Source organism: Gymnodraco acuticeps, unplaced genomic scaffold (genome assembly GCF_902827175.1).
Source record: "Gymnodraco acuticeps unplaced genomic scaffold, fGymAcu1.1, whole genome shotgun sequence".
NCBI lineage: Eukaryota > Metazoa > Chordata > Actinopteri > Perciformes > Bathydraconidae > Gymnodraco > Gymnodraco acuticeps.
Window position 1 is genome coordinate 348,727 of NW_022989854.1, and position 11,571 is coordinate 360,297.

The 11,571-nt window shown below is 40.3% G+C and overlaps 2 protein-coding genes across 5 annotated transcripts in view; one reads left to right on the top strand and one right to left on the bottom strand.

Moving 5' to 3' along the window:
- The window catches only part of LOC117561815 (cullin-5-like), a 36,730-nt gene extending 35,862 nt beyond the window's left edge, over positions 1–868 (bottom strand). The window contains exon 1 of one of the 4 annotated variants that reach the window (XR_004571455.1): positions 723–764. Coding sequence is in view for 1 of the 4 variants with exons in the window: in XM_034239423.1 (XP_034095314.1) it covers positions 723–746 (24 nt within the window). In the remaining 3 variants the exon portion in view is untranslated. Of the gene's footprint in view, positions 1–722 lie in introns of all 4 variants that reach the window. The other 3 variants (XM_034239423.1, XM_034239415.1, XM_034239433.1) reach the window with 3 other exon arrangements.
- A 1,043-nt stretch (positions 869–1,911) lies between these two features.
- On the top strand, positions 1,912–8,112 carry LOC117561836 (solute carrier family 35 member F2-like). The gene is made up of 8 exons (XM_034239443.1): positions 1,912–2,285; positions 3,323–3,498; positions 4,799–4,926; positions 5,624–5,783; positions 5,966–6,122; positions 6,313–6,365; positions 6,640–6,794; positions 7,597–8,112. The coding sequence occupies exons 1-8, from the start codon at positions 2,176–2,178 to the stop codon at positions 7,885–7,887; spliced, it is 1,230 nt and encodes a 409-aa protein (XP_034095334.1). The 5' UTR covers positions 1,912–2,175; the 3' UTR covers positions 7,888–8,112.
- The last annotated feature ends 3,459 nt before the right edge of the window (positions 8,113–11,571 follow it).

Consider the following 11,571-nt stretch of genomic DNA (forward strand, 5'->3'; position numbering starts at 1 on the left):
AACCAGTACCGACCACCAGGTACCAGTTCAAAAGTGACGGAAGCCGGGGCTCCTGGAACGCTCCCTGGGGGCTCTTCAACAGGTCTATCTGCCGAAGGACACCCGGGAGGCCAGCTAGCCGCCCATGGTGTGAACACACAGCGCAGGGAACAGCAGAGAGGCTGCTGGGAGCTGCTGTGTCTCTGGGCCTGGTGGACACTATGGAGAATTATTCTGTCTTGAGACAAGCTTGATTCATTAGCTAGTCGAAATAAAAGCGCTATCCTGTTAGCAACATTTCACGCAAGTGAAGCTGCTTGGTATCTTGTGTCCAAGTCTATGTCCCCTTCGAGCCCCCTGCTCCCCGGTGTTGGGTTCAGGTCTTCTTACGGTTCTTGTGAGGATACGGTTGTTTGTCGCCGGGATGCATGATTAGAGAACCCGTAGCCTACGGTTCGGGTTTGGTTAAAGACGGAGACATATTGGGGGGTTTTCGAAGCATGTGGGTGCAATTTGTGTCTCCGACACAACACAGGACTTTAAAAACGACAACGGTAACAAATGTGACTTCAGTCGCGCCTATTTGTGCGCGTATTTAATATATTTACACTATTAGTGCATACACGTTTATGCCACAATAGGGACTACACAATGATATACACTAATAGTTCAAACATACAAAAACGAATAGTTCAAATCTGTTCGCAAATATGGGAAATAACATATATTGAAGTGCTTCTTACCTTTAACAAATTAGACGACGCCATGTTTCTTCAACTTATCGCCTCGCGGAATCTCGCGAGACAGGTGCTACAGCTGGCTCAGGATGAGGTCATGGGAACCCTCACAGCGCACACTCACACTGACAGGGGGATACACACTCTGATCCTTTACTGCAGTAACAGTTCTGTTATCACACTGTGGAAATAGTATATATACTGTGTATGGGAAACACTACACTTCTCTTTATCCAAGTCTAGTATTTGACTGGTTCACTATTGTTTTCCCTGGACAGGAAGGGTATGAAGAATTGTATACCTGTAAAGTAACTAAAGCTGTCAGACAAATGTGGACACGTATATATATATACCATTGATATGTCATGGAGTAAAAGTAAATCTACACATAAAGGAAATATGCAATAACATAAATGTACATAAAATAAAAACAGCCTTATGTACTCGTTTAAACATTGAAAATCCTGCAGGTAACATTCCACAATAAATTAATCAACACTTTATTCGGCAAATATTACCTATATTGAGACACCATTTTACAAATCTTGTGGATTCTATATTGTTCACAGATCTACTCTCTCTGACAATGTACTGCACTACTTCATCAAGGATTTGTACCACTGGACTTATTTTCACATTTATTTACACATTTCTTAAAATGTGTTCAGTTTTTTTATTTCATGGAGATAGTTTCCCATCTGATTCCCATCTTGTGTGAAGAGTTTGGATCTCCACTACTCTTTCTGAGGTACAGTTACATATCTTTGACAATGCTGCCTCCTCCTGGTTTCATTGTACACCACATTGCATCAAAGTAACCTCCCTGTAAATTACATGATTTATATTATCAACAACTTAGTTGGCTTTCACTTGAGAAAAAGTCAAACTAAAAAGTGACAGCATTAAATATACTCAAAGAACAGAGCAGAAAAGTACTCTGAATTGCCCTTTTCAGAAAACATGATATTTTTGGATTATAAATATTGATGCAGTCATGTGTTCATCACGTTGATATTGCAACCAGTAGAGCTTTTGGTTCATTTGAGTTACTTTATAGCCCTATAATAATTTCATATATAATAATAAATCATAATTGTTTAGTTGGTTAATATTTTGTATTAATAATGTAAAAGCAATACATATATTGGAGTCAAAGCACATTTGTGCCACTAAATGTAGTCTAGTTTAAAGCATATAATGTCAATCCAACACCAGTCATAATCTCATCAGCAGATAGTAGGTGAGAGTAAATTACCAGAAGAAGCTAAATGATTTGTGTCTCTCATCTTCAGTGCTTATCTTCAAGTGCTGCAGGCTGCCTTTAACACATTAGAGATACATGAACGAGAGAAAGTAATCTTTGCCCTCTGCAGCCGTTAATCATTCAGTGACAGTCAAGGAGTTAAAAGCTAGTAACAGTTAAACTCAGAGACAATTCCTCCATCTCCGGTGTGGCAACATGGCTACTGATCAGTCTGAGGATGTCGACAAGGACCTAAGCAGCGGCAGCCAAAGCAGTGGCCTCATGGAGAGGATCAGGACGTTCAGCCCCAAGGAGGTCTTCACCTGGTGAGTGAGAGCAGGAGGAGCATGTTAGCAGCACATCGTGTTCACTTTGAGCAGTAAAGACAAGCTGTTTCTATGTTTTCAGTCAGACTGTCAAACTTTTCCATTGATTACAATCACCAATGGTCCAGGAAGTATTTAGATTCTTTACTTAAGTAAAAGTACTAATACCACAATGTATAATACTACACTACGAGTTAAAGTCCTGATTTCAGAGCCTTGGTAAAAGTATTTCATCAGCAAAATGAAGGATTCAAAAAGTAAAAGTATTCATTGTACAGCAAAGGTTCCCTGTCACTGTTTCACTATTATAATGATGATTAACATTACCGCTGCATTCATTTATATGTTGCATATAACTGCTCTAATTGTTTAAGGTTGTGCTTTTTGTAACTCCTTTGTTGGGTGGTTTAATCTACAGCAGGTTGTTGAACTTCTACTTGGGTTACAAAAGTCCTGCATTCAAAATGTTCCTCAAGTAAAAGTAGAAAAGTATTCTCATCAAAACATAGTTTAAAGTAGCGACAGTAAAAGTAGTCATTGTGCAGATTGGTCCATTTCAGAATAATATATATGATATGTTTTATAATGATTGATCATGAAAGTGTTCTCAAAGCTGGTAAAGGTGCAGCTAGTTTGAATGACTTTGTATACTGCAGGGTAGCTGGTGGATTTACTCCAGGTGGAACTAGAGTCTGATTCAACACTTGATTATATTTCACATCATTAATCCACATCTCTGAAGTAACTAAAGGTATTAGATACATGTAGTGGAGGAAAAGTACATGATTTAACTCTGATTAGCAGTGGAGAATAAGTACAAAGTAGCAAACAAATAAAATACTCAAGTAAAGTACTAGTATCTAAAAATGGTACTTAAGTAGAGTACTTGAGTAAATCTACTTATTTACTTTACACCACTAAAGATGCCAAATTAATGAAGCGGAGTCCAATTAAAATATTAGCTTCCAGAATGTAGCAGTAAGTAGCATATAATAAGTACATGTATAAATGCTGACATGGAGCCCTCTGTCTCTCAGGCAGTTGGCCAGGACGCTGGCCATGGGTCAGGGCCTGGCGGGGCTCATCTGTGGGACGGCCATCTCCTCCCAGTACCTGGCCTCCAGCTTCCATGTGAACACTCCCATGATGCAGAGCTTCCTGCACTACACCCTGCTGTGTCTCACCTACACCACCATGCTGCTCTGTAGAACAGGTAACACAACCACAGGGACTAAACACACAAGATAATGTGTGTAATTCAAATGACAGTATATGCTATAACTCTGGCCAAAAACTGAAGAAACAGTGTAACAAAAACAGGCGTCAGGGGTGAAATGCAACAAAGTAAATTCACTCATTGTAAATGTGGGGGAAACTTCTGAAGCAATTGGAGTCAGGACTCAGAGACACGAGGAGAGCTGGAGCTTTGATGGCAAACACCGACGGTTTATTTGGAGCTTCGGCCGGAGAATTCACAAGACTTGTCACGGGCCACGGTCTGACCACACGGTTGAGATGCCACTATCAATTCTGAAGAACTCTACCCCAGACCCATGTGTTTAGCTAGTTCACAGAGCATCATCAACATGCTGCATAACAAGATAGAATCATAACACCGCTATCAGCTGACGCCAACAGGCAGGAACAGGGAGACAGAACACTGAGAGCACAGCAGCCAAGGTTACAGGTGCGTGTGCTCAGTCAGGACAGTTTGAACTGATGGGTCAAAGTTATGGGCCTTGGGAAATATTTCCCCAACAGTAAATGTATTTCATTCTACTCCACTGTAAGTCAGCAGTGGTGAAAGAAGAGCTCTGATGCTTTACTCAAGTAAAAAGGGGAAATACCATAGTCCATAAATACTCTATCAGAAGTACAAGTTCTGAGTTCAAAATAGTACTTTAGTAAAAGTACAGACTTATTATTATCAAAATGTAAATGTTATTTTCATGCAGAATGGCTCCTTTCAGGTTGTCATATTCATAAAGATATGATATTATACTGTTTATCACCGACAAATAGATCTAAGACAATTATACAGTAAAGGTAGAAAGTAGAATATAAAGAAGTAAACTCAATGGTTAGATTTTTGTCTTAGTACTTGAGTAAATGTACTTAAATACATCCCACAACTGCACTCAGAGGGGAAATGTTGTTCTACTTATTACTCCACTAACTTTTCTAAAAAGACTTTAAAAGAATATAATGGATTCTTATAAATAATAAATAAATACATTCCTAACAGTTATAGTTGCACCTTCACCAACTACAACAGCAACATACACATCAATGCATCAGCAATAATATTCACATGTATTCATTTCATGTATGACATTACACTTCAGTTTGTTGGTTAAATGGGAAAATGATTGTGCAAATGTTGTAATAATGAAAGAAGTAAAGATGGCCTGCAACAGGGAGCAGCAATGATTCAGTGTCTAACCGTTCTGAGGCTTGGTGATGAAACATAAATGTCGATACTGAAGTTCAGGTTGCTCCCCTTTAAAACGTAGGGGATGGCAATATTTTACAGATCCTGAGGAAGCGCTGGTGGAAGTACCTCCTGCTGGGGCTGGTGGACGTGGAGGCCAACTACGCTGTGGTCAAAGCGTACCAGTACACCACCCTCACCAGTGTACAGGTGGGTGCAGGCTGTGTTTTGTGTGGTTGAAACTTTTGTTGTGAAAAGGGATCATATTTATTTAAAAATGTTACCCTTGTGATTCCCTTAAAAAAAAAAAGTGATAACACATCTCTTTTGAATCTAAATCTTCAGTTCTGATAAATTACCAAATATGAATTCATTTGAAAACGTTTCTTACTGTTTTTATGAAAACCACAACATTTTGAGTAAATATGTCAAGTATTAATATTATCATAGATTTCGATGCATTGCATCAAACACTATAGCAGCAAGGCCCCTTGTAGGAACCAGGGAAATAGCATCTGCCCCATACAGTATAGCAAACGTGAGAAAAGGGATCAATCTTTTCTAAATTAATGTATGTTCAATTCTGTGAACAGGGATCTAGATGGAAAGTCTAATTAAACAAAATGTGTGATTATATGGTGCAAAAGCCGTGGGATCAGACATCGTAGTAAGCTAATAAAACCAATATATTTACAATAACTCAATGCAAGAAGTTTCAATTACATTGCTTTGGGACGTTTTACATGCAGGCTCCGTATTTTTGTTTGTGTCAGTAAAGCACAGATGTTTATCAATCCATTTGAAATGCTTGAGATTCCTCTTTCCAAAGAGTTAGAACTGTTATTGGAACTTGTGTATGTAATTGATCTGTATTTATTGATATTTGTGTTTCTATTTAAATCTCTAGCTGCTGGACTGCTTCGTGATCCCTGTCCTGATACTCCTGTCCTGGTGGGTTTTAAAGGCTCGCTACAGGCCGGTCCACTACGTCGCCGTCTGCATCTGTCTCATGGGGGTGGGGGCCATGGTGGGGGCCGACCTGCTGGCTGGAAGAGACCAGGGCTCCAGTAAGAATTTCCCTCAAGGACTGGCTCACTCTCTCACAGAGGAAATCAACGCCCGATGAACTTAGCCAATAACTCTTTGATCAGGGCCTGCTTTTATTAATCTGTGACCTTTAATATTTAAACTGAAACTGTCTAACACATGACAGAAACACTCTAAGATGTTTCCCTTGTGGTGTCCTCAGCCTCCAACATCCTGTTAGGGGACGGTCTGGTCCTGATCAGTGCCTCGCTGTACGCCGTGTCTAACGTGTGTCAGGAGTACACGGTGAAGAACCTCAGCAGGGTGGAGTTCCTGGGCATGGTCGGCCTGTTTGGCACCATCATCAGCACCATACAGATGTAAGTGTTTGTGGGTGTGACCAGGAGTCTCATCCAACATGTGGTTCATCTCTATGAACAGATATCCAGCCTATGAGGGGACCACCCACTGGCCCTTGTCCCCAGAGGCTTATCGGCGTCAGACCCACAGCAGATGGGTTCTGAGATTGACATTCTGTTGAATCTGTTGTTACTTCTTCTCTTTACCCAGGGTGATCCTGGAACGTAAAGAAATTGCTGCAATCCAGTGGAGCTGGCAAATTGGTCAGTACTCCTCTGAACAGAAACACTTTGAAAACCAAACATCAACAATAATGCCAATGACCAGCTATTTCCCTAGTGGTAAAAAAGTTGAACATGAAGAAGCTTAATGTAATCTATGGCTCCATATTGACTATCTGTTGATGACCTGCACAAGCAAAACAAACATTGGTTGGTTCAATGTGGGACCTTTATATCACAGCATCAGTTTAACCAAAGCATTTATTTTTTATAAAATCAATGCCTCCGTCTCTTAACAGCTGTGCTCCCCCCTCAGGGCTCCTGTTCGCTGCCTATGCACTGTGTATGTACACTCTGTACAGCTGTATGCCCATAGTGGTGAAGCTGAGCAGCGCCACCGCCGTCAACCTCTCCCTGCTCACTGCAGACCTTTTCAGCCTCTTCTGTGGGGTCTTCCTCTTCCAGTACAGTGTGAGCACACACACACACACACACACACACACACACACACACACACACACACACACACACACACACACACACACACACACACACACACACACACACACACACACACACACACACACACACACACACACACACACACACACACACACACACACACACACACACACACACACACACACACACACACACACACACACACACACACACACACACACACACACACACACACACACACACACACACACACACACACACACACACACACACACACACACACACACACACACACACACACACACACACACACACACACACACACACACACACACACACACACACACACACACACACACACACCCACACACACACACACACACACACAATGTGGATTATTCTGCTGCTGAAAGAAGTCCTAAACAAATCCACTATTTCGTCCTGTTTGAGCAACATTCTCCCCCCCCCCCATCTGGGTCACGGTGACCATCTGAATGTTATAGCAATACAGCAGCATCAATGAATAACAATAATTGTTAAAGTACAATCTTGTGTCAAGTGTTTTTGCACAGCTGGATGCATATGTATGAGTCCAAAGTGCTTACAATACATGCACAAGTTCTCTTCTACTTTACTCACTTTTTAGTCAATTCTCATGTGCTACAGGTTTCAAGTTTCTACATCACATTTTTGTAAGTGGCATGCTGGACAATGATTGGCTCCAGACTAGTTGTGATGTCATAATCCCAAACAGAACTTACTTTGCTCCTGTCATTACATCTCTATATAACCTCCCTCCTCTCCCCCTCAGTTCTCCGGGCTCTATCTGGTCTCGCTGGTGATCATCCTCATTGGCTTCATCACCTTCAACGCTGTGCCAACACCCACTGACCACACAGACCCCGCCACGGCTTCTTTCCCCGTCTGTGAGGACGGTTACTATAGTTACCCTGTGGCCTATCAGAATGACATCATCAAGCAGGAGGTGGCTGTGAGGATCAGCACTGAAGGGGAGGGGGAGGCAGAGGAGTGGAGGAACGACAAGGAGAAGAGGAGATCAGGGAGATGTAAGGAGGATGTTGGACTCAGCACTAAAATGTGACATTGTCTTTTTTTTTTTATTAAACATTCATTTATTTATAAAATGTTGCTTAAAGGAACGCACAATACAGACATAATGAGAAGATAAAAGAGCACATACAACAGTGGTACCGTACACTTAATTGTTCTTGCTTCTGATGTTTTTGTGGTCATCCAAGTTGAGTTATAAATCTATTTTACATGTTCATTGTTCGCAATAAAAAGTCAGCTGCCTGACTGTCCTTTACCCACCGACTCCATGAAACGGCACACAACCTGTTTGCTCAAAAGACGGGAACAAGATTTACACAAATACAACTACCCTCACTCTACACGCTACAGACACAGAGGATTTGCCTCATTGGGTGTTCCTGACGCTATGTCTTTTTGATCACTAAACAGTGGTGTAATATTACTATACACAGCTTTATTGACCTTAAGTACAATTTTGATGTACTCGTACTTTAGTTGAGCGTTTCCCTTTTATGTATACACCTCAGAGCTATGTATTGTATATATCTTTATCTGACAGCTTTAATTACTTTACAGATTCAGATTATTAATAAAAAATATAAATCATCTAATACATTCTGATTTGATTTGTTATTATAGCTACAAAAGTATATTCAGTTATTTAAAGTACCTCCATCTTTAGTAGCTGCAGAAATAAAGTGATAAATACATGAACGCTTTAATAATATATATAATATAATATAAAAGGATGATATCTTCATTTTTGAATTCTGCATAATAATTACTTACTTTTTTCAGTTTTGATAATAGGTTTTAAATGCATTACAAATATGTGTAACTAAATATTTTTTAAACTGTCAAATTGCTAGTCTTACTGATGTAAAACATCTGAATAAAGTATTACTATATCTGATTACTTATGTAACTGAAGAAAATATACAAAATCCTCTTGATAAGAAAAATACATCATTAACAGTGATGTAGTAGTAGTAGTAGTAGTAGTAGTAGTGGTAGTGGTAGTAGTAGTAGTAGTAGTAGTAGTAGTAGTAGTAGTAGTAGTAGTAGTAGTAGTAGTAGTAGTGGTAGTGGTAGTAGTAGTAGTAGTAGTAGTAGTAGTAGTAGTAGTAGTAGTAGTAGTAGTAGTAGTAGTACACAGGGTTGGCACCAAGTCCTTGACCCCCGTCCCTCAACGACGGCCACCACAATCACCGAAGCAGAGACGTTCACCATCTCCCCCATCTTCATCACCATGCCTACCACAATCATCCGAACCAAAACGTCCACCACCTCCCCCCCCCTTCAAGACAGCATCTGCTGTCTCCGAAGCCTGATAAGGATGTGTGTGTACAAAACGCAACAAACTCTTACTGATATGTGCTGGGTCCAGGCTCAAGGGCGTATGGCACTCTCAACTCTTTCCAGGACATGTCGGGGCCCTGCCTGCCAGTAGCTTTGCCGATATCTGTGTTGATGGGTAATAGATTAAGAGCGGTGAATCATCTTAGATACAGGAAGCACTCAAACGTTTGTGTGAGTTTATCTAATTTAGCAGTGATTCCATGTCAGCCACAGCTTGTCACAAAACATCTTACTGATAGTGTGTTTAACAAACTTAAACTAGCTTTATTAAATGTCAGGTCTTTGGCAGGAAAAACATTTGTAATCAATAATTTTATCACTGAGCACAATCTCGATTTTATGTTTTTAACAGAAACTTGGATTGAACAAAATAACAGTGCAGCTGTTCTTATCGAATCAACCCCTCCCAACTTTAGTTTTATGAGTCAGGAAAGAATGCATAAGAAAGGGGGTGGAGTTGCTATTTTGTTCAATGATTCCCTTCAATGCAGGAAGACAGCGTATGGAAACTTTGATTCTTTTGAATATGTGGCCCTTCAGCTGAAATGCTCCTCTCGAGCTCTTTTCCTAAATATCTATAGACCACCCAAATACTGTGCAAGCTTTTGTGATGACTTTACTGAACTGCTGTCTATAGTGTGTATTGACTTTGACCGTCTAGTCATTGTTGGTGATTTTAACATCCATGTTGACAACCCCCAGGACAGAGGGGCTAAAGAACTGTTTTGTGTTCTTGATAGCTATGGACTGACTCAGCATGTGACGGAGCCCACACACAATAAGGGGCACACTCTGGACTTAATGATCTCAAAGGGTCTGAATATCTCTAAGGTTGTGGTGACTGATGTTGCACTCTCTGACCATTCCTGTGTTTTCTTTGAGAGCTCTATTTCTGTTCACAAAAATGTTCAAAAAGAGGTAACCACAAAGCGATATTTAACTGAAAATACTAGGGAAATGTTTACTCAAATTTTTCTTCCACACTTACCCCTGCTAACATCTCAGTAAATGAGCTAGTAGATCATTTTAATTCAAAAATTAAAAATGTTATAGATGCCAATGCTCCAACTAAGGTAAAGGAAGTGTCTGGCAAGAAAATATCTCCATGGAGAAAGGCCATGAGCGTGAGAGCAGAAAAAAGAGAGTGTTGAAAAGCTGAACGCAGGTGGCGAAAAACAAATCTCCAGGTTCACTTTTAAATCTATAAAGAGAGACTTGGCCTTTATAATTTGGAATTGAAAAACACACGACAATCATTCTTCTCTGACATCATTACCAAAAACAAAAACAACGCACGTGCCTTGTTTGCTACCGTCGACAGACTAACTAACCCCCCAGTGTCACAACAGCGTTGCAGTCGGGAAGAAAAGCTATGTGGAGCGGCACCTCACCACTTCATAAGGAGTCTAACCGTGACACTTTTCGAAATCCCATTTGTGTCCCCCCACTTTACAAATATGTTTATTATTCTTTTTTAACGCAAGCTGTCATCGCCACGGAGGAGCACACAGCCTCTGTGAGCGAGCGAGACAGAGAGAGAGAGAGCGAGAGAGAGAGCACACCTTTATCTATTTAATATAGCCTAGTTGTAAAAAATAAAGTAAGAAATCATTCCAATGTGTACTATAGGACAGTAAAAAAAAAGAAGTTTAAAAGGGGAGTAATTAGTAAAATATGCGTAAATAAAAAGAAAGAATGCTAACTAGGTAACATAAGATCAGAATAAACAAGGTTAAATGACTTGTTATTGGTTGTGATCATATTCTAAAGATGTTTGGATTATTGAAAAGTATACAGCTCCCTTTCATCTGAGAGTTGAGAGCTGTATCCATAAATTCATTTTGTGCTCAAAGTGCACCAGATTGATGCATTTCACTTCAACATTTAAAAAACATCTTCCTGGGGGAGCATGCCCCCGGACCCCCCTAGAGGAGGTGAGGACCCCCCTAGAGGATGTGAGGTCCATCCCCAAATAAAGCAGGTTCAAATAATTAGATTGAATACATGTTATTTGAGTAAACACTGAAAACGGGTCCCACAGACCCAAACAAAGGTTAAAAGTAAGCATATCATAATGTTAAAATGTGCTAAATATATACATTGCAAAAAAATAAAAAAGAGGAGTAAAAGTAGCTCACGACTTGTTTTATTTTTTGAGAGTAGCTCTCATCCTAAAAAAGGTTGGAGACCCCTGTTATAGAACGATACATTTGACAATTTTAAGCTTGGCCTACCATTTTATTGGAGCGATGAGGAACAGGCGGGGCTTGAAAAGGCCCACCTGTTCAAAGTGGGGAATGAGAGGACAAGTTTGAGAACCACTTAATGATAAAGACCTAGAGGACATTATACAACATCTGAAATCCTCCTCCTG

What these genes read in the sequence shown, in the direction of transcription:
- LOC117561836 (XM_034239443.1), top strand. Translation starts at nt 2,176, where the DNA reads ATGGCTACTGATCAGTCTGAGGATGTCGACAAGGACCTAAGCAGCGGC. An exon ending in CCAGTGGAGCTGGCAAATTG is followed by an intron (nt 6,366 to 6,639) that starts GTCAGTACTCCT and finishes CTCCCCCCTCAG; the next exon opens with GGCTCCTGTTCGCTGCCTAT. An exon ending in TCTTCCTCTTCCAGTACAGT is followed by an intron (nt 6,795 to 7,596) that starts GTGAGCACACAC and finishes TCTCCCCCTCAG; the next exon opens with TTCTCCGGGCTCTATCTGGT.